The 23,444-nt window shown below is 38.7% G+C and overlaps 1 protein-coding gene across 4 annotated transcripts; it reads left to right on the forward strand.

Moving 5' to 3' along the window:
- The first annotated feature begins 920 nt into the window (after positions 1 to 920).
- zgc:152774 (uncharacterized protein LOC553526 homolog) lies at positions 921 to 23,397 on the forward strand. 4 transcript variants are annotated; one of them, XM_053482926.1, is made up of 17 exons: positions 921 to 1,101; positions 1,197 to 1,269; positions 4,283 to 4,415; positions 5,228 to 5,448; positions 6,918 to 7,065; positions 9,817 to 9,976; positions 10,064 to 10,192; positions 10,758 to 10,877; positions 11,024 to 11,127; positions 11,306 to 11,521; positions 14,109 to 14,228; positions 15,435 to 15,512; positions 15,919 to 15,955; positions 20,455 to 20,600; positions 21,091 to 21,730; positions 22,242 to 22,510; positions 22,599 to 23,397. In XM_053482926.1, exons 1-17 carry the CDS (start codon positions 1,063 to 1,065, stop codon positions 22,747 to 22,749), a joined length of 2,784 nt encoding a protein of 927 aa, XP_053338901.1. In that variant the 5' UTR covers positions 921 to 1,062; the 3' UTR covers positions 22,750 to 23,397. The 4 variants fall into 4 exon arrangements, with proteins under 4 accessions (XP_053338901.1, XP_053338908.1, XP_053338917.1 ...); XM_053482933.1 differs by lacking the exons at positions 921 to 1,101; positions 1,197 to 1,269 and having other exon boundaries at positions 4,280 to 4,415; positions 5,242 to 5,448; XM_053482942.1 differs by lacking the exons at positions 921 to 1,101; positions 1,197 to 1,269; positions 4,283 to 4,415; positions 5,228 to 5,448 and adding an exon at positions 5,846 to 5,884 and having other exon boundaries at positions 6,920 to 7,065.
- The last annotated feature ends 47 nt before the right edge of the window (positions 23,398 to 23,444 follow it).

The raw sequence follows: 23,444 nt of genomic DNA on the forward strand, positions 1-23,444 counted from the left end.
GTGAAAGTGATTAACTATATACATAGACATGGATGAGCAAACTTGCTCATCCATGTCTTTATGGACCTTGCTTTATGCACTGGTGCGCAGTCATGTTGGGACTGGTGTGGTGTTTTTTAGGAGTTGGGCTCGACTCCTTACTTCCAGTAAAAGGAACTCTTAATGCTTCAGCATACCAAGAAATTTTGGACAATTCCATGCTCCCAGCTTTGTGGAAACAGTTCCTGTTCCAACATAACTGCTGCACCAGTGTACAAAGCAAGGCTCATAAAGACATGGATGAGTGAGTTTGGTGTGGAAGAACTTGACTGGCCTACACAACACCTTTGAGATGAATTAGAGCGAAGCCTGGCCTTCTCATCCAACATCAGTGTCTGACATCACAAATGCGCTTCTGAAAGAATGGTCAAGAATTCCCATAAACACACTCCTAAACCTTATGGAAAGCCTTCCCAGAGGAGTTGAAGCTGTTAGATCTGCAACCCTATGGGTTAAAAATTGGATGTTAACTCAAGTTCATATGCATGTGAAGCCAGGTAATGCCATGCTAATATTTTTGGCAATAACATGTAGTTGCATATTTAAAAAAAAAAAAAAAAAAAAAACTCGTTTTAAGCATTTTGATTTATTTTGGTACAATATTACTATAATGCATGTACATCTTGTTTCATATGTTGTTTTATTCAGACCATACAGTATGTGCACGTTTTTACATAATAAAAAGGGTTATTTGTAAATGTCATTATCCAAGTCACAAAAAATAAGGTTTGAAAGGAATCATGGCCGTTCTTTATACTTGTACACACTTTTGCACATGCCTCCCTGATCAGCGTTTATCTGACATATGGTGTAATGTTTGGGTTCAATCTGGCAACCCTGTGAGGTTTTTTTTTGTGAGCACTTTGCAGAGAACACGGTGCACTTGTGTGCTGCAGCCGTGTCACCGAAGTGAAAGAGGAAGGAAGAGTTCTCTGTGCTCCGTGCAAGGAGGAACACTGCGAGTTTTGTAACACAAGGCTTTTTTTTTTCTAGAACTTGCTCTGTTTTGCTGGACGCGAAGAAATGGCGAGGCTGAGCGAGCACGGGATCCGCCTCAGCTCGGTGCGTATCCTCACCGCGCGCGCGTCTGCTTTTATTGCGCGCGATATGTACATGCGTGTCTTAAACTTTTCTTCTGTCTGTCATGTGCCTTGCAGATGAGCCCATCTTACCTGGACAGCAACTCCACCAGTCACACGTGGCCCTTCAGTGCCGTCGCAGAGTTAATAGGTAAGTTACAGTCTAAATGTGGGCTTCAGTTACAGTAAAAGCAAACATCTGCTTATGCTTCGATGAAGGATATGTATATACATATTTGATATATTCCTGCACTTGCATCCAAGCATTACAGTGCAGCTATACCGTACTACTATTGATAGTGATTGATATGATGATGTCCCATCCTGGTGCTGTTCTTTGGTGTGCGGTTTGGGACAGAGCCTGGCACTGGCACTGAGGCGCAGGAAACTCAGCACCTGTTCCGCATCCTGTCGGTCGATGACCTGCATGCTTTACACACCACTAAAGCACCCAGCACCTAGTCTGGGGGACTACCACCAGGCAAAACACTGAATTGTAAAAAGAAAAAAAAAATGATATAAGTTGTTCCATATCTATCCCTCTCTCTTCTCTCTCCCTCAACCCCTTGCCACATTTGCTGTCCCTTGTACACTATCCCATATCTTTTTTTTTTTTTTTTTTAAATCTTTTTATATATCGATTTCTTTTTCAAGGGCTTATAGACAACTGTGTATTTTAGTACATTTGTAAATATTATTTGGCATGATCCTGTGGGTTTCCTCTGGGTTCTCTGGTTTCCTCCCACTGTCCCAAAACATGCAGGTAGGCAGATTGGGGTTGTGTGTGTGTTCTTGTCATTTTTCCTTCTCCCTCCTTTATCCTCTTCCATCATTTTCTTTCTCTACTATCTACTTAAATGACAACCTGAGAAAGGTCAAGAATCCAACGAATGGGGCAAATTCGTTTGATTCTTTACCGTTTTTAGGTTGTCATTTTCTCATCATCATAACCTTCCCCCTTAAATTAGCTTTTCTCCGCTCTAATACTTGCGTCCCTCATGTATCTCACATCTAGAATTTGGCAGTCTGATGTTATAGAATCTATGTTTTTTGATATCGCCACTTTTTTCAGGATATTGCATGTCATCAGATTTTTTTGGAAAAAATGTAAAGATTTTCAAAGATGGATTCGGCTTATATTTTACCTCATAGATTTAATTCCTAGTTGCTGACTCTTTTTATTAAAAATTATTGTCTTAAAGGAGAAATTCCTACAAAATAACACATTTTAAATTGTATTTGTGAAATTGAAAATGAAATTTTTATAAAAGATGTGATTTTTTTTATCTTGTGTGCACATTATGTTGTTCGCACAAGTTATCTGCACTCATGCTATGTCTTTCGCACAAGTGATTTATTTAAAATGATAGTTTGTTTTTCTGCATTAATTTTAAGAGCATGCTGAAAGCAGCAGAGTTATTTGCATCGGCGACATCGGAACAAGAAGACATTTATTGCTTTATTTGAACAATTGATTTGATTTGTGGTTGAAAATTGAGCTGTGTATAACAAGATAATAACTTGTCCACAAGATAAATAACTTGTCCCCTTAACTTGTGCACACAATATGAAAAAAATCACACCCACTGGGACTTTTAATTTTTTTTATTAATCGGATAAAACATAACTGCTTCTTTAAATTGATATTTTGCTTATAACTATAAAAAAAAAAAACATAAATCAGGGTATTATTTATGTATAAAAAAGAAACTTTTAAAAATGCAAAAGCCACATATAGAGTTTAATAATCTTTAATTTTGACATTTTAAACCTTAAAGATTAGTTGTTGCAGCCCTATTTGAGACACAAAAATGTTGCAGGAGCAGACAGTGAGATGTCAGCTTGCAGGCCAAAGAAAGGTCATGTTCACCGACATGGGAGACGGCTGTGTTCATTTATATTCAGGAAATGCTTTATGGTAGCTAGGGTCGCTGTGGTTTAATTTACTAATAATCAAATAACCCAACCAAATAAATTTGCCTGCTCGAGCTGGCAGAGTTGGAAAGAATTTCATTAGGAGTCGATGACAATGTGTTCATTATATTCATTAACGTGTAACTTTTGTAAAGATTATCTTTGTAATGTAGGTGTAATTTTGATAATCTATGCCAAGCAAAAGCAACCAGATTTTTTAAATCTGCTGGTAAAAATTCCTGATTTTATGATGCTTTTTCACAATATAAACAAAATACTGTACACTATTAAAGATCCTGCAGTAACTGGACTTATTTTATATAAATGTAAAGCATATGAAGGATTTTTGGCATACGAGCAACCAAACCGAGCACCGGCTTGCACCTACAATACATTGCATATGTGTCCGGCTTGCATGTGTGTGTGTGTGTGGGTATTTAGTTATTTATAAAAAAAAAAAATTATAATAACTTTTTTTTTCTAGGGTACAGATTACAGTGGTTTATTTCAGTGACTCTGACACTCAGCAAAAATATGACATTAACATTTCAGAAATATATATTGTTTAATATTTTGTCCATGTAATCCATAGATGCTAACTGGAAGGAAATACTATAATATACAGTAATAAGGCAAGAAAGGCAGGGAAGACCCAGGATACTCTAGATAGTTTAACTCACAGCCTGGAATAAACTACTACACTGCTAGTGTGTAAAGAAAGCTTTCAGCAAGAAGACGGAACTGGAATAAGAAGTTATGGTATTCATATTCCATAACTAATAACAAATGTTCTATGCCACAGGACATGTGAAGAAGTTTAAAAGATTGTGTACTGAAAGACAGTTTCATAGGACAATTTGGTCATGATATTGCTGCTTTTGATCTGTCATCAAAAAAAAAATAGCGTTTTGCTGGATTTGGTTGAGGACAAAAACACCTGCATGTTAAGTCATTTTCAAAACACTGGATATAGTTAGTTACTCATTTATCTTTCTTTTTTTGCCATATGACTCAGCCTGTGCAAATGAACCCTGTGTGACTCAGTTGTTTGTTTTTACTCATAACATTTTGTAGAACACATGTTTCAGAGCAATATGAGTGGCCCAGTGGTTTAAAACATTTATTCACTATAATCTTATAGCATACCATTGTTTGTGTGACACAATAAATGTTTTAATGGGTTACATAATTTACCAATGCATGTGTGTGCTAAGTGCCCGCTGCTAACTTGCTGTTTCTATGTGTGGTAGATAACGCGTCTGATCCAGGGGTCACAGCCAAACAGATCTGGATCGACGTGGTCACTGTAAAAGAGGAGTTGTGTCTTAGCTTTACTGATAATGGCAGTGGAATGACACCAAGTAAACTGCACAAAATGCTTAGGTAAGTCTTTGATCACATCCCTATCGTTCTTTTTTAAAAACACAGTCTCTGATGATGGAAAATATTCGTACCAGATTTCATTCAGGTGGTGCGATGGCATAGTGGTTAGCATTGTTGCCTTGCACATCCAGGGACTAGGTTCGAATCCCCCACCTCGGGGTCTGTGTGCATAAAGATTGCATGTTCTCCCTGTGCTTGGTGGGTTTCCTGCCACAGTCTAAAGACATGCAGATTAGCCTAATTAGCGTTCCAAAATTGCCCGTAGTGTGTGTATGTGTATGTGCCCTCGGTGGATTGGCACCTCATCCAGAGTGTACCCTGCCTTGTGCCCTAGGTTTCCTGGGATAGGCTCCAGGCCTCTCATGACCCTGTATAAAGGATAAAACAGTTTAGACGATGAGTAACAGTGAGTAGGAGATGGTATTTGGAGGAGATATTACTTTAATCACAGTGTATATGATCCAGATTGGACCTGTAGAAAAAGCAGAATTCCTAGTGCTAATAGATTTAGAAGTAATAGATAGTAGATTATTTATATAAGACAAACAAGTAACATACAATTTAACACAAGCCATGAAGGTGCAATAGAGTAACACTCACATTTATAATAAGCCATCCATAAGCCACATGTCATCCATCACTACTCAGAGTAAAGGTGCTGAGGGTGTTTCTGTGCTGTTTTTTGTGTGCACCATGAAATACAGAAAAATATTATAAATATGCAAATATAATGCATGTTTTATTTAGCTTTGCCTGTTAATGGGTTTTAAGTTACAGTCTCTCTCTTGTCTTTTTGTCCTTTCACTCTGTAGTTTTGGTTTCACAGAGAAAGGATCTGGTAAAGGAAGTCACCAGGCCATAGGGATCTACGGAAACGGTTTCAAATCTGGATCAATGCGATTAGGCCGCGATGCTCTGATCTTCACGAAGAACGGTGGATGTCAGAGTGTCGGCATGCTGTCTCAGACTTTCCTGCAGGCCATTAAAGCTCAAGCTGTCATTGTACCTATAGCACCATTTAACCAACAGACTAATATCCTTTCTTTGTATCTTATTTCTATTATAAATATATTGTATACATTTTATTAGATGCTTTATAGATTTCATATATTACCTGTCTATAGTTTTGATGGCCATAAATGGTATAGGTACCATGATGAACAGGACACAGTATTTTGGACAGTACTATTAAGTGCTGATATAGTACATTCACCCCACATGGTTCTACCATGGTAAATACTGTAGTATAACGTACATGTCCATGTTTCTGTACAATAATTGTGTTACTTCAGTATGTTTATATCGTATGGGACCATTTAAACATTTTTCTTACATCTGTGCCACAATGGTATTTTTCCAGTTGTCATGGTCCTTACACTGACCTTTCCATAGTAACCTCTGCTGTGCCACTTTACATGATACCCTCCAAAGGATAAAAGGTTACCATGGTTCTGCAGGTATTTAATATGGTACTGTGTGCACGTTAGCATACCATTATTATCTATCTAATATGGTTCAGAATTTAGAAAGCAGTGAGAATTTAGTGGCATCAAAACTAAATCAAGTGAAATATAAAAATCCAAACTAGAGTACTTAAAAACTAAAATGGTTTGGTTCTAGGCAAATGTCTGACTTAATGCTTTTCCCCTCGCAAGTCATTCGTGCAACTTTTTTTTAGCACCAGATACTTTTAGTCTAAAAAAGAAGAAACCGATGATGTCAAGAGGAAGGAAAATGAGCAAGACCATGACCAGTAAGAAACACTTTACTGGTGATTACAGAAAGCACAGTGGAAGCTACACTGATATTGCTAAGAATTTTTAAATGACATCATACTGTATGTAACGGGTTCGTTTCCCGGCCAGGCTCGATTCCCGTCTCTGTGTACATGGAGTTTGCTTGGTGTGTTTCCTCCGGGTACTCTGGTTTCCTCCCACAGTCCAAAGACATGTAGGTTAGGTTGATTGGCGTTCCCAAATTGCCCGTAGTGTGTGAGTGTGTGTGCCCTGCGATGGATTGGCACTTGTGCCTTAAGTCTCCCGGGATAGGCTCCAGGTCCCCGCGACCCTGAATACAGGATAAGGCCATATACAAGATGAGTGAGAGTGAGTGAGAGTGAGTGAGTGATCATAATGTAGGCTTACTTGTCCCCAAAAGTAGATTTGTGTTAAAGGATTAGCCTTTGGAAGGATAAAAGATTTGCCTTTGTAAAATGTACTGTATGTTAAGGAAGTAACTTGAAGCTAGTTTGAAGTAAGAGCTCGTCACTAGTCACTGCCGTTATTTTGGTCAGAGGCCAAAAAAAAATCTTGGCAAAAAAAAGCATAGGCTAAAAAGCCTAAGCATAGGCTAAACCTAATGAACTCAAATGTGTCATGTTACATGTTGTGAATTTGCAAGCATTAGACTGTTGTAGGAAAAGGAAAAAAACCTATGACTCACTGTACGAGAGGATGTGTGTTTATCCTGCTTGTCATCCCTCCTTAACCTTGCTTCCCTTACAGTCATTGGTAATAACGGAGGATTCAGAGGCCAGTCTGAAAGCCATCCTCACACACTCTCTCTTCAAGTCAGAGTCCGAACTACAGGAACAGCTCAACTCAATCCCAGGCAAAAAGGGCACCAAGATTCTCATCTGGAACATTCGGAGGTATTACCAGCAACTCTGGCTACACCAGCATATGCTATTGTTATTACACCAAACCAGGCACATGTCAGAGCAAAAAAAAAAAATTTTTTTTTAATGTTTTAAGAGAGTAACCTGTAAAACATCTCAATAACATAATATAAAAGATCAGAATTGCAATTTTTAAAAATGCTTAAATCTCGCATTGTAAAAGTGATTTAGTACAGGTATTGTACAGGCTGAATTACTTGAAAGTGGCCCCGAGTATTCTGTAGAAACTCTTTCTAGGATAAAACAATCTGAACGAAACAATGTAAGATGTACTCCTCAGTATATGAAGCTTTGAATGCGCTGGGATGCCCCTCAGAGCAATTAGGGTAACTGCCAAACAGCCATCGCGGAACGCCGTACCCCTTAACTCAGTCACTCGACTTCTCATTAGGATGGTGGTGTACAGTAATGTACAGGACAGAGGATGGCCATCCTAAAATGTTGCAGGACACAATTGCAACTTCGTCTGCAGCATTCGGCTACGAAATCTCTAAAACGCCTCGCACCGAAGACTGGGGGGTTTTATTTATAAGCCCTTTGGAGGTCCCATGTCAGATAAGTGGCATGCGTATCATGTTACCATTGTTTGGGAACCCAGAGCAAGAGATATGGAGAAAAGAATCAAGTAGTGTCACTGGTTTCCGTACGTTATTTACCTTCAGGCTTCATAGTTGCATATATATCTGTATCAAACTTTGCTCCTTTCACAGTCATTGGTAATAATGGAGGATTTAGAGAGTCTATTTAATCTGCTGTATATTACATTACATATAATGTACTGTAATGTCACCTGTACTGTAAGCCTTGGATTTCAAGCCTAATTCGTTCCAGAAGCACACTTCTAAATCAAAGCACTCAAATACCAGAGAATTTCCCCATCAGAAAAAATGGAAACTCAGATGATTCATTCCACAACTCAAAAATATTTATATAAAGATAATTAATACAAAATATAAAGTCAAAATGAAACACTTTGAAGCATGGCTGAAGTAAGATGAGAGAGGAGAGCAGGAGGGTAGAAGGAACCTCTCTAATGACACTTGCTTTTCACGGATTTCACGGAAATGTGTCAATGTGTTGCCGTTAAACATCATCTCCCGCACTGATACTATCGATGGCTGCACACACACATGGTCACAATGCTATAATAAACAGTACACACCACATGAATGTTGATGAGTAACGCCGACGCACTGAGCATGGGAGACGATTACCCATAATCCCGCAGCGCAAGAGAGAGAAGAACCATTGGCTCTGTTGGGATCATGTGACACTCGACAGACAAAGACATGTGTACTACTCGTATGTCTAAAATTTTGCTTGTCTTGCAAAACATTTGCGGACCAAGTTACTCGCAATCCAAGGTTCCACTGTATTATATATATATAACACATATGGAATTAGGTAATTACGTTAGAGTTATCAGCCTGAAAAATGACCAATTAACAGCACCTCAGATAAGAGGCGTTATGAAGTCTTTACAGAGCAGAAGTAGCAGAAACATCTCACCATTAACTGTTCAAAGGAGATTAATGCATTTTTGGACGCCTTTAGCATTCCTTTACAATGTAGAAAGAAATAAAATCAGGAACGATCATGGAGTTAGAAAGTGACCCCAAACCTTTGAACTGTAGTGTGTATATATTATGTATAAAATAAATATATAAGATAGACTGTAAAGTACATAACCATGTATCCATCCAACTAGGAACCTCTGTAGTCTAACTAGGGACCGTGGAGGCCAATGGTAACCATTGTATTCATTCCTATTTTGTACGACTGTGCCAGGATCTCCGGTTCACACTCACACACACACACACACACACACACACACACACACACACACACACTAAGGGAAATTTGGGAACGCCAATGAGCCTAATCTGCATATCTTTGGACTGTGGGAGGAAACCGGATACCCCGGAGGCACACACACTCCATGCATACAGACCCGACATGGGCATCAAACCCGGGATCTGGAGGCGGCAAGGCGACAGTGCTAATCACTAAACCAAACTACAGAACCAACATAAAAAATTATCAATCTATGCTTATAAACATACATATACAGTAGTTATTGGATTGAAATAATTTAAAAATGTGAATGAACCTACAATACAGCAATATCTTTCAAAACTAAAAATTTTTTTAATCATGACCCGGACGACCATACAGTGTTTATATACGTTCAGCTGGACTAAAAAACTTAACAATGGCATACAATTTTACTGTGTGCATCTTTAGCACTGCTCTTATTTGTATAAGTTTTTCATGAGTTCATTATTGATTCTGGCAAAATTTCTGAAAACTTAAGGCAAAGCCATTTATTTATTTTATTTGCTTCAGTAAACACTACCATACCCTTGCTTTGTTTAAGGAATGTTATGACAAGATTCTTTCAGGAAACCGCTAATATCAATGTTGCATTAAAAAATCTTGCTAATCTTGTGTCATCGTATAGAATTATTTGAATATTTTCTTGGACTTCACACAATCTGATTTCATGTTATCAGTGTAGCCATAGTTTGTGTTGTACCTGAACGACATGTGAACAGGGTATTGTTTGTGACTGCAGGTTAAGTACAGTACAGTATTAGTGTACTATCTGTCTGGCAGTCTTTTTAATGCATACCTTTTGGAAAACATTGGATCAAATTTTCTTGGCTGCTTCAACATGTATTCAATCAAATCCTGGGTTTGAAATACTAATGTTATCACTGATAGGAATAAAGATATGAAGCCTGAGTTTGACTTTGAAGCTGATGAGGAGGACATCCGCCTGCCAGAGATCCGCTCGGAGGAGATGGAGGGGAAAGGGAAGAGGCGTTCCTACGGACTTCACAGAACTGACAATATCATCCCTGAGATGGACTACTCTCTCAGAGTGAGTAAAGCTTTCATGAGATAGAGCAACTAAAAACAGAAATGGCACAGTGACAGGTCACTTAACAAATGTCTCTTTCTTTCTCAGGCATATCTCAGCATTCTGTACCTGAAACCCAGGATTCAGATCATCCTCAGACAGAAGAAAGTTCAGACCAAACTAGTGGCAAAGAGTCTGTCTATGATTGAAAACGATGTTTACAAACCACAATTCACAGTATCCTTTTTAGGGCCTTATATTTGGGCTATGTCAGTGTGGAGGCTCTTGTTTATTTACGAAAGACCACCGTCCTGCCCAAGTCTTCACAATCTTGTGGATTCTAAAAGATCCAGACAATTTGTATGCAATAAAGAATTTTTTTCAAATCCAAATACAAAGCATTTTATAGCAATTTCTGTTTGTGGCAATACTCCAAACCTGACTAGAAGACATGCAGTTTAAGACACGTCTCTGTCGTGGATATTGTGATTTGGTATTTCAAAGAAATGCAGGAAACACACAGTGTGGTCCCGTTGCATACACAGTGTGAAGTGAGCCCTTTACATGGACGAAAGTGCTGTATGTAAACAAACGCGACCTAAATAATGAGTCATGAGCGTTTGCGTCACTCTGAATTAGCACGAGACAGGAATGGAGCCATACTTTCTTCCTATGAGAGTGTGCTCATCTGGCCATGGAAAGAATCGTTTGATTTGCTCAGGCGGTATGCAGGGTATGTAGTTAGTTGATTCATGGCAGATGGGTTTGAATTTTGCATTTTCCTTAACCTTGGCGAAATCAGAATGAACGAGTGAAGATTACCTTTGGCTTTAACCATAAAAACAAAGATCATTGCGGCATCATGATGTACCACAACAACAGGCTCATCAAGTCTTATGAGAAAGTTGGCTGCCAGATCAAGGTACTGAACATAATTACTGTTTAGTTATACTGTATGCAGGAGGAATAAGATATATTATAAGCTATGTGTCTTTTTAGGCAACTGTTTTTTTTTTTTTTAGTTGAATTATTTGGTATTTGACTGATTTATTTTCCCCCCTCTGATAGTCATCTGGTCTGAGGACAGGAGTGGGTGTTATAGGCGTAATCGAATGTAACTTTCTAAAACCAGCTCACAACAAGCAGGACTTTGAATACACCAAAGAATACAGGTGAACTGATCCTCACTATATCTCTGTATATACCAAACACATGGAACCTGGAATGTATAGAGGAATACTGCTGCTAAAACACTTCCACATTAAATGTCTCATGTCCCCATTGAATACCTTCGGCTAAGAATGAAGCCGTTCACCCGATTGAATTAATCAATGCTTTTTTTTGTCTCAGACTCACTCTGGCAGCCCTGGGCATCAAACTCAACGACTACTGGCGAGAAAAAAAGGAAAAGAAAGCAAAAGAGAGAGCATTCCGAGCTCTGGAAAGAAAAAGCATAGATGAAAATAAAGAGGAAATCGATGAGAGTGAGGAGGAGGAGGAGGAGGAGGACGACGACGAAGAGGAGGACGAGGAGGATGAGAAGGATAAAGAAGAAGAGGAAGTTGTGTAAGTTGCCTTGTCTGTCATATTTGTGTTGGTCAAATGAAAGCGTGTGCGTGAATGATCACACACACTGAACAGGAAGTCCTTAAATATAGCACCTTTCATGCAAAGTGTTATACAGCAGATGCAAAACAAGAGATGTGTATAATCCTGCTAACTTTAACAACATTTGGATGGTTATAAAGAATAGATTCTGTTTAGCTAAGAATAAACCATCACGATTGTAGCTAATATGTCTGTTAAACCACATAGCTTTCACATCTACACGAGTCGTTCCTGCATTTTTTTCTCTCTCTTGCTCACAGACACACACACACACACATACAGACAGAAAATGACAGCGCTCTTGAGTTGGTTTGTAGTGATAATAAGCCGGAAACAGTTCTGTCAGCTCTGCAGTTGAGTCGAGACTGAAACCGGAAGAAAGAGCAGAAACCTTATCTGTCGATCAACTCAGAGACAGCAGCAGGTTGTCTACCACACACTGAAGCATGTGTAATGTGTAATGTGTAATGTGATGACATCTGTCGACGTTTATTGCCCTAACATAGTCAAAATGAGCTGCTTTCTTATCAACCCGGCTGATAAGAAATCAGCGATCATATGGAACATCTCTGTCACGTTTGGGTTGAACCAGATTATACAACAAGTAAAATCTTGATCATGATGGGTTATTAGAAATATTCGGTCATTATTTTTAATACATTTTTTAAAGCACAAAAAAAATAGCCTGTATGCTTTCTTATCGTTGTTACTAGACTCAGTTATCTATATATATAAATAAAAAAGGTTTTATCTGTACATTAGTCAGAACTCGGTCTTTTTTTATTATATCTTTACGTTTCATACATTGGATGACCAGACACCAGTCTCAGAAAAACATTCTGCCTGTATGTCCGACTAGCCGAATTTGTCACAGCATCAAACGAAACTGGCTGGACAGGATGTAATGAATCTTTGCTTTTCGGTATTTGCCTGAAGTTAAATATGCACCATAAATGAAATCAAAATGTTGCGTAAAAGGGGCGTGATGAGCAGTTTTGTGTCAGATTATGTCACAGCAGCATGCCCTCTTAGGACGAATACAGCACTTTTTCTTTTTCAGTTTACTGCAAATACACAGGATACTGTATGCAGAACACACAGAAACTACCGTACCAAGTGCCCAAATCCTCACGAAACACCCTGGATTACTCCAAAGAGGGAACAGTAGACTTATGAAAACTGAACCTTCAAAGATGTATTTTACGGATCATTGTATGTTTGCTCTTTCTGTGGGAAGTTTAAAACCAATTTCGGCTCAAATGTGCTAATAAAAACCATAACAAAACAGATAAAACATATCCGCAGCAAATCAAGGTGACTTTGTGTAAAAATACCCAAACTGGCAGAGAGTTCTGACGTAGACTTCTGACTGTAAGAAAGACGTGTACAGTACATGGCCTTCAACCTGAAATAATATCACTTATTTTTAGATTGAAGCTTTTAACGTTTTCTAAAAACCCTTTTGCTATTAACACTAGTATAAATGCAGTATACAGTGAAACCTTGGATTGCAAGTAACGCGGTTTGCGAGTGTTCCGCAAGACGAGCAAAGATTTTTTTTTATAAATTTTGACTTGAAAAACTAACAAGTCTTGGTTTACTAGTACTGAGTATCATGTATCATGCATTCGCTTCTTGTTTTGACGCCGAGCGTCACGTGATCACAACTGAGCCAACGGTTTTTCTCTCTCTTGCGCTGCGGAATTGTGGGTAATCGTTTTCCCTGGGTCTTAGTGTGCGTCTCTTACTGGTATAATTAACAGCCCACACACTCTTTCTTTCTGCTCTACACAGAAACACTGCTCTGTCACAATTCTTTTCAAAAGGTAAAGTGCAGGTTCATTTGTTTTATTTTTACTTTACAGCAATGATTCCATTTGTTGTTCAATCAAATGTCTTTAGAGAGATTTCTTGTTTATTTTTTTCTATTAAACAGTGTTTCCGTTGTGTGTGCGCGTGTGCAAAAAGAGTGGAAGATGGGTAACTGTGTAAGATGGGAAGGGGGAGAGGGGAGCTTACTTTAGATTCTCACTCACACACACACATACATATGCATATACAGCGCCTGCGCGCACAAGTGGAAACACTAATCTGTCGGGATTTATTTTTACTATTTTTTAAAGGTAAAGTGCAGGTTAATTTGTTTTATTTTTATGTAATATTTTCTATTGATTATTTTTATGGGCTGTAGTACAAATAATTTGAGTTTCTATTATTTCTTATGAGAAAATTTGATTTGGTTTACGAGTGTTTTGGAATACAAGCCCACTTCCGGAACGAATTATACCCGTAATCCAAGGCGCCACTGTAATTACAGCAATAAACAAACAAAGAGACAAAGGAAAAAATGAGTTCATTTAACTGATATCTAACTATAGCCAATTAACCAACTCTAACTAAGCTCACCATTATCACAGCCGGCTGTGAATATTAAACCGAGGGAGCCGTAAATCTCTAGGAAAACCTTTAGGGCTAAAGCTGAATTCTGGTCAATACAAACACCATTTAGACAGAAAATCAGCTCTGCCCTCTTTCTTTTCCTCAGGGATGTGTCATGGATTCAGTGTGAGGACTGTATGAAATGGAGGGGTATTGCCACTCACCTGTTCAAAAACAACATCCCTGAGCACTTCACCTGCAGCCAGCACCCTATTGGTCGCCTGAGGTCAGGGTTACCACTGAACTTCTGTACACTCCCGATGAACCAGTTAAAACCACATTTAGACCACAACATACCTACCTCCATACTTAAACACATTCAGTTTACACACACACTAACAAAGTTCTTGTCTTGTGTATAAGCATGCAGAAACATGTCAAGAGCTTATAGTAAGTGCTTATAGAAATGTTACTAAAATAAGTGACTCGGTGACTATCTGTGGTGTCGGATAGGATGGTTTTAATGCTACGGGAAATGCGAAAATGCAAAAAACAGAAGCTAGAGAGAACATTCAGGGAGCAGCAGTTTATTCGCATAATGACCAAAAAAAATAGTAATCAGAAAATGTTACATAAAATGCTAACTTTTTTCATGGTGTTGCAACAACACAACTGTTTTTAGCCATTAGATCTACTTTTTAATTTATTTTAAAGAAACAGGAATATCTAGTGAAAGTGATAAAGTGAAAATGTGTTAAAGGGTTGAATTACCACTCTTTATAACCGCCATAAGAAAAGCATCCTAGAACACTGGCTAACCAAAAATAAACATTTGTAAAATGTTGCCTGGTCGTCTTCTAGTGGTCGCCAGTTTTCCAGTTTTGGCGAGTTGGCCTATGTCATAATTTCGTGCATAGTGCTGCCACAACATGATAAGCAGATTGGATAATTGCATGAAAGAGCAGGGTGGATTTATGTCCGTACTGTAAGTGGATTTATGCACATAGACACAGTAGACACGGTACCCACTCTTGTCTTTCATGTCCCACTTTTCTAATGGGGAAAAAAAAAATTAGGGCAGGTATTAGTATCTGTTTTGCATTTGTTTGTTTCTTTATGTTTACTCATTTATACCTTATTACAATATAGTATCTTACTACTTCATACAGAGTAAAAAAAATTATGATGTAAAAAATACTTTTATAACTTCCTTCATATGTTTGTTAGAGAAAAACGTTTTTGAGCAATTTACACATAATGTTAGTTAAATCACTTTTAGTCACATTCCAGAGTAAAGAAGTTCACAATAGCTTAGTCAAAGGCATGCATGTTATAATTTGTTTTTAAATAACTTCACCTATAGAACTCCTGACCCATGTCTAATTTTATAACTCTGAACACACCCGGCTTACAAAATGTATATGCATTTTTCTGCCTTTGCAAATTGCAATCGACTGAATGCAGTGTGTTGCTTTCGCTTCTTCTCTCAAAGGAGCTGCTTAGTGCCTGAGGAACCCGAGGAGGCGGAGGATGAGCTGACACCTAGCTATGCAAAAACACACAAAAAACAGTAATGACTTCACATCATACAATGCCCACGTGTTTCTGCGTATGTGTCTGTGTGTGTTTGTGTGTGTGTGCGCGCAAGAGAGAGAGAGAAAGAGAGAGCGCAGACCATGGTATGGTTGGTTACTGTTAGACCACATCCTGAGCACTCAACTGTGAAAACAGTGTATAACAAACCACTTGTCATGTTATACATTTAAATTATATCTAGCAGCCTTCATAAGCTCATAAATCTGTCAGGTTTTTAACTGCAGGAAAGCATTTTCAGCAAGCTCTAGCTGCCCTGTCCCAGTGTATTAATCATAAACTGATTGACTTGCACCGTGTGATATGAAAACTAATTATAAACATCTTAAGCACAAATACACCAGCCTGTAGCTTTAATAATGTGTGTGTGTTTGTATTTATAGGGAAGTTTGGTCCAGACGGAGGGGAAAACCTGTGGAGGTGAGTAGACTATACAAGTATCACCATACTGACTCTTCATTGACATAATGGTTACAGAAGTGAATTAATGTTAGCACTAAATCAAATACTAGCCTTAGTAACCTAACTGCTCTTTTAGTCTTTGTAAATAATAGTTACATTTTTAGTCTTCTAAGTGGCTTGATGGAAAAACAAGAGATATCTAGAAAGGTCTAGGGCTAGGAGCCAAGGGAGCAAAACTAGTGTAAGAATCCACAGATACAGTTAAACAATAATTGGGTTGGTTTTGAAAAAAGCAGTGCGAATAATTTTCTGGTTTATTAATTTACTTGTTCTCTAATAGGAACTTGTCAAAGTGACTCGATATCCTTCAATCTTAATTTGAAGACCTTTCGTTCCATGTGCAGGAAAAAGGTGGATGCAGGTACATACTCCACTTTAAAAGGCATTGCGATAAACCAAAATAAACAGGGCAGGAATCCTAAAAATAAACTGTAATCAATGACGGGTCACAATCAGGGGAGGTGAGTTCTCTACACTGCGAGTGGCACACCACGAAGCAGGAATGGGGGAGTGATGCCTTTGGGGGAGCAAGGATGTCGGCAATGTTATCATGCATTGAGGGAGGCAGGATGACATTCTCACTAGGGCAGGGTGGCACAGCAATGCTTTCAACAGCACAGTGTCAGAGCAACACTCTCAGCAAGGCACAGTGGCAAAGTGATGCTTGAAGCAGGACAGCAAAGCAATGCGATGCTCTCAGCAGGACAGGGTGGCAGAGCGACACTCTCAGCAGAGCAAGTTGGTGGGCAGAGACTTCCTGAACAGAGTCAGAGACCGAGGCAGGCTGAACACAGGAGGCCTCATTCTCGCCCTCTGCCTTAGACTTTCCTGGCATGCTGCTGACACACACCGACTATAACCTGAAAATATTCCTGTGGGGAACAGAAATAACACACTCACACACACCTACCGACTAATTAGATTCAAGCCTCAAACTATGCTGTTGTATAAAAAATGTAATCATGGAGTTTATAAAGGATGAGTATTGTAGAGTAGGGGTTCAGTACATCTTATGTCTCAATACACCTGCCCTGAAACACTGGACCTGATTATTGCTGTCTAGACATATTTTAAACTATGTACAGTAGATATCCACATTTCAGGCAAAGCATTCATACCAGACAATCCACCAACCCCCACCTGACGATTATTATTGTTCTACATTAATGAAAATAAAACTTATCTACACTTGCACACAGCTTTGCAGTCATGCTCTTGCTTTCAGTCTGGCTGTAGAGGAACTACACACTCTGTGAGCATCTAGAAAAGGGGAAATGCAATTACGTATACAGTGTGACAACTGGGTGACAGTAACCACAGCATACAGTATGTGAATGTTTAAGTGTGTGTGTGTGATTGCATTGGGTGATGCAAACAGATGATGTAGTTCAATTAGCTTAAAGGTAGTGAGATGCCAGGATACTAAAATAGGCAAATTTGCTTCATAACCGAATACAATGCAGGCATACTTAACAGTGGGGCAGGTTTTTATTTCTTATTTTCAGTATACAGATTATATACAGTATTGCAGTATATGTATACACACACACACTGCAGGCTTTCTCCCTTTTTTTTACACACACACACACATATATGTATATATATATATATGCACTCACCTAAAGGATTATTTGGAACACCTGTTCAATTTCTCATTAATGCAATTATCTAATCAACCAATCACATGGCAGTTGCTTCAATGCATTTAGGGTTGTGGTCCTGGTCAAGACTATCTCCTGAACTCCAAACTGAATGTCAGAATTGGAAAGAAAGGTGATTTAAGCAATTTTGAGCATGGCATGGTTGTTGGTGCCAGACGGGCCGGTCTGAGTATTTCACAATCTGCTCAGTTACTGGGATTTACAGGCACAACCATTTCTAGGGTTTACAAAGAATAGTGTGAAAAGGGAAAAACGTCCAGTATGCGTCAGTCCTGTGGGCGAAAATGCCTTGTTGATGCTAGAGGTCAGAGGAGAATGGGCCGACTGATTCAAGCTGATAGAAGAGCAACTTTGCCTGAAATAACCACTCGTTACTACCGAGGTATGCAGCAAAGCATTTGTGAAGCCACAACACACGCAACCTTGAGGCGGATGGGCTACAACAGCAGAAGACCCCACCAGGTACCACTCATCTCCACTACAAATAGGAAAAAGAGGCTACAATTTGCACGAGCTCACCAAAATTGGACAGTTGAAGATTGGAAAAATGTTGCCTGGTCTGATGAGTCTCGATTTCTGTTGAGACATTCAAATTGATCCATCACGCCTTGTTACCACTCTGCAGGCTGGTGGTGGTGGTGGTGTAATGGTGTGGGGAATGTTTTTAGGGGACACTTTAGGCCCTTAAGTGCCAATTGGGCATCATTTAAATGCCACGGGCTACCTGAGCATTGTTTCTGACCATGTCCATCCCTTTATGACCACCATGTACCCATCCTCTGATGGTTACTTCCAGCAGGATAATGCACCATGTCACAAAGTTTAAATCATTTCAAATTGGTTTCTTGAACATGACAATGAGTTCACTGTACTAAAATGGCCCCCACAGTCACCAGAGCTCAACATAATAGAGCATCTTAGGGATGTGGTGGAACGGGAGCTTCGTGCCCTGGATGTGCATCCCACAAATCTCCATCAACTGCAAGATGCTATCCTATCAATATGGGCCAACATTTCTAAAGAATGCTTTCAGCACCTTGTTGAATCAATGCCACGTAGAATTAAGGCAGTTCTGAAGGCGAAAGGGGGTCAAACACTGTATTAGTATGGTGTTCCTAATAATCCTTTAGGTGAGTGTATATACATATACACACATAAATATATACATGCATATATACACAAGCACCAGTCAAAATTTTGGACACATTGTAGAACAATACTGAATTTTATAATACTGGGAACTATAAAATTAAGCATATGGCATATGGTAATAAAGTAAGAACAACAACTACAAGTCAGTCTTTTGTTAGTTTTAAGACACTAAGGTCAGTTGTTCTGGACTAAGGAATATCTTGAAAGTACAGTCTTGTTAAGTGCATTTGCAAATCCCATCAAGATTCATGATGAAAGTGGCTCTAATGAAGACCATCCCAGGAAAGCAAGAACAAAACTTGCCTCTGCTGCAGAGGAGAAGTTCATTTAGAGTTACAAGCCTCACAAATCATCAGTTAACAAACAGCACCTCGGATTAGAGCCGTTACGAAGGCCTTAAAAAGCATAAGTAGTAGATACATCTCCATATCAATATGTTGAAAGAGATTATTGTATATATTGGACACCTTCAGCATTGCTTTACAATTTAGAAGGAAATAAAAATCAGGAACTCCCATTGGATTAGAAGCTGTGTCTAAACTTTTGACTGGTAGTGTATTATGTTGTTGTTGTTGGACTTTACCATCAGCTGTTCCCTCATCGGGGGGTCACCACAGCGGAACATTCAATCTGCACAAAAAACTTGGCACCAGTGTTACACCGGATGCCCTTCCTGATGCAACCCTAGTATATTGTCCAGGCTTGGGATCAGCACTGCATCCAGTGGCTGGGGTTTGAGTACTGGGGGGGGATCGAACCTACGAGAGAGAGAGAGAGAGCGCCATATAAACCTAATGTTCAGTGTTGGTTCCGGAGGTTTAAAGAGGACAAGTTTTAGTTTTTTTTGTTTTTTAAACAAGAGTCAAATGTGATTCAAATACTCGTCTACTTTATAAGGGTATACAAGACCAGTATCACATATCAACTGATAACAAGATATCAGTATTACATTAAAAACAGACACGATGCTAGCATGTCTTTAACAACTCGGTGTACATATGTGTGATGGCCAGGGAACACCCTTCACATTGTTTCATTTTCACATATGTGACTGTATAAAATTATAAATAATACAGGCTTTCCAAAACCGAAATATGCTATATAATTTTGCATGCATCGCAATCACAAGTAAAGTGAAAAGTAAAAGTTGGAAAGAACTGCACATTTGATAGCGCCTATCTGGTTGCAAACTAAAATAATTAATTTATCTGTGGCAAGTAATTATCTGATTAAAGGTTGCTGTTCACTGTGTGAGAAAATCACACTTGGCTAGTGAGGTTTTAGCCATCTTTAGATTAACTTTTTTAAAAAAACCTTTTTTTTTTACCACATGATTATAAAAAACAGCAAATGCAAGACTAAAAAATTAAAAAACTTTTTCACCTAACTTTTGCGGTTGTTTTATTAGCCGTTAGTTTTAGTCATGCTGGTCACTCACACATTTTCTCAGATTAAATTTAGACAAGAGCATGTGAAACCCACCCAGAGACACCAAACCTCAGTACGAGCACAGACGCAGAGGAAAAGAAAAGTGTGTGGGGGAGTGTGTTTGCTTTAATGCACTTTTTATTTTAAACCCTGTAATTTTTCTCTTACAGTTAACACTTATTTTAACTCACGTGTGTGCATGTTTGTGTGTTTAAGAGTGATAAAGGCCCAACGCCTCCTGAGTGTAAAGATGCACCTGAACCCACCTCAGAAACCACACCGGATGAAACTGTTATCACCGTGGAGACAGACAATGAGAGCAAAGACGATGAATCGACACCACCATCCTCACAATCCCATCGGTCTGACACCTACATCTTAAACATCTATCACAGCTACAATGATGATGAACATTTATAATAATAATTGAAGGAATGTTTAAGCCTTTATCCACCCCCCCCCCCAAAAAAAAAATCCCTATTTAAGATATCAGAACTGTATTTCATGACAAACAAAACAAATACAAAAAAAATTATACACTTGAAGTCTTTTCAAAACTAATATCTTGTACTGTATCTGAAAGCAAAGATCTTTTTACGGTGGTGATCTATGGTTTCCTAGGTTAGAATATATAGGCATATAAGAGTTGAAATTGAAAAAATATGTATATATTAAAAATTCTCCATTATTTTTTTAGTACATGGATATTTGTCTAAATACTTGTTAAATCATAATTACTTTAGATATGCAATGAATGGAGATCGCAAATTTCTTTTATTTGAACACCACGTTTGTGGGATGTTCGGAAATGTTTCCATTACAGATTCTTTATTTTTACTTTCCCATCTCTAGCAACAAACGAAAAGCAACATGGAAGAACAATGAACCGAGAAGCAAATCACCAAAATGCACTGACTCTGAAAAAGAAATTTCAACAACTACAGCAGAATCAGAGGAACAGGTGGTGGACAAAACTCTGGAAATTGTGGAGATGAATAGCAAAAATAATCAGACTGTTAGCAACTGTAAGGAAGAGGGTAAAAGCCCTACAGTGTCTCCTGACACAGAAAGCGCTGCTATCCCAAGTTCATCAGAGCACCAAGTGGCACAAGTTACACAGAGTAAAGATCAGACAAAGCATGGCGCTGGCCCCCCAGGCTGGCCTCACCCGATCACGCCCCATCAGTCCATGGCATGGTCTCACCCTCTTCCACCTGCTCAGACAGTGGTGGTTCCTCCTCTTAGCCGTACCAGCAGGCAGTCTCGCCCTCTGCTCCGGTTGGAAAGTCCAGATCGGTCTGTCCTCACGAGCAGACTGGACCAACTAGAGCGGGAAGCCAAACGCCTTAGGAGGATCCTTGGGTTACGAGAAGCGGTTGTTCAAATGAGTCCGTTATCAGATGGGGAGGTATCAGGGTCAGCGGAGTCTATACAGGATGAAAGCACAGAATCAGGTGTAGAAACTGTGGCAACAGCTTCTCTAGTTTCCAAGGTGAGAATGCTGCAAGATCCAATCACATCGGTTCATCTACCGGATCAGTACAATGATTTTAAGATTTCAGATAAAAATGTGTTTTTGTTTCTTCATATGCTTTTATGGGTGTTCACTTAGTTGGTTTAAGCAAGTGTACAAAAATGAATTTAGCCATTCCACATGACATCAGGAAAATACCATTTGGTCTTAAAGCTGCATTTTGTTGGTTCTGTCCAACTTTCAGCTGATGCAGAACATAAATAACTCTTAAAATGTAATTAGATTTTTTTAATAGTAATTTTATTTTCATGATGATTGTAAATGCCATATTAGACCTGAGTTTATACTTGTTGTTCAAAAAATTGAAGAACTGATGACACTGCAAAACTGGTCCACCTCTATTCTATCAGCACCATAAAGTATATTTTCCATAACTATATTGAAGAAAAAAAAAAGCAATAACATATACTGTTATTTTTTTTCCTGCATAAAAAATTGTGCCTATGTATTCTTTTTCATGTAACTTTAGAAATCAGGACCACAGTCAGATACGCAAAATGTTTTAAAGAAGAACACCAGTCCTGTCAGACAGCAGGACGCTCCAGTGACCCCTGCAGACGACCTGCACTGGAGTAAGACATTGGCTAAATTGCAAAGCCAAAACCAAGCTTTAAGCACAGAGCTGAATAAAGTGAAGAAGGAATATGATGAACTCCAGAGCAAATTGAGACAAGGAGAGAAAGAGACAAGGGACAAGAGAGAGCAAAGTACCAATACACCCTCCAACATTCACGACAGGTCTGTTTGTGTATACATACTCTATATTAAATTAATGTTAATAAAAAAGCAGGCTCTTTATTTGACTTTAACCTCTGGTCTTTCACAGTATTGCAGTGGACCGATTACGTTCTATCCGGCGAAACATCGTGTCCCTTCTCTCATCCATCCTGCCCAATTTGGATATGCAGGGTATCAGCTATGAAACCGGAGACGTTGACAGCATCTTGCAGCAGATCATCCAGGCCAACAACCTCTGATAAATAAGCTCTAGGACAAACATACAGTCCAACAAGAACTGATTTCATTGCAGCGTTCAGAAAGCAAGCTTATAGTCAAAGAAAACCCTGATCTTGTTGTTGTGCTTCTAGCTCAGCTTTACAAAGAGTCACCTAAGTACATATAACAAAGCTTTTATAGAGCATAATCAAGCACCAGTTTCTGTTACAAAGCCATTGTATGTAGACTTCTTCCTTTACAAGCATTATTTCTATACCATACGGCACAGATGTTATAATAATCATTTGTCAAGTTTAGCATTTCGAATGTTTGTTCAAGGATTTCTTCTTAACAGTGTGACAGCTTTAAACAGCAAACATGTGAGGCAGAAGATACAATAACAGTAACTGTCAGGAATAATGCATAAGATCAGGGTAAACTGTTGATTTTTGGTTCTTTTAATAATGTTGCAAAATTTATTATGAAAGTAAGTAATGTTGAAAAGACAGTTTGTTTGTCTTTTACGTTTAGTTGTGTGTTGAACGTTTTACTCAGCCCTCTGGCTTACAGTACAGTATGTACTGTGCCGAGAAACCTGTTTTTGTGCTCAATAAGTGCCTGTTTTACTATAGCTGTATCAATGGCTACTGTTCATACATTTTCTCAGCAATAAAGTTTGCCTTCTTTTTTTTTTTTTTTTGTAATTCAAACATTTTAGTGTCAACTCCAAGTAGAC

Source organism: Clarias gariepinus, chromosome 2, assembly GCF_024256425.1.
Source record: "Clarias gariepinus isolate MV-2021 ecotype Netherlands chromosome 2, CGAR_prim_01v2, whole genome shotgun sequence".
Taxonomy (NCBI): domain Eukaryota; kingdom Metazoa; phylum Chordata; class Actinopteri; order Siluriformes; family Clariidae; genus Clarias; species Clarias gariepinus.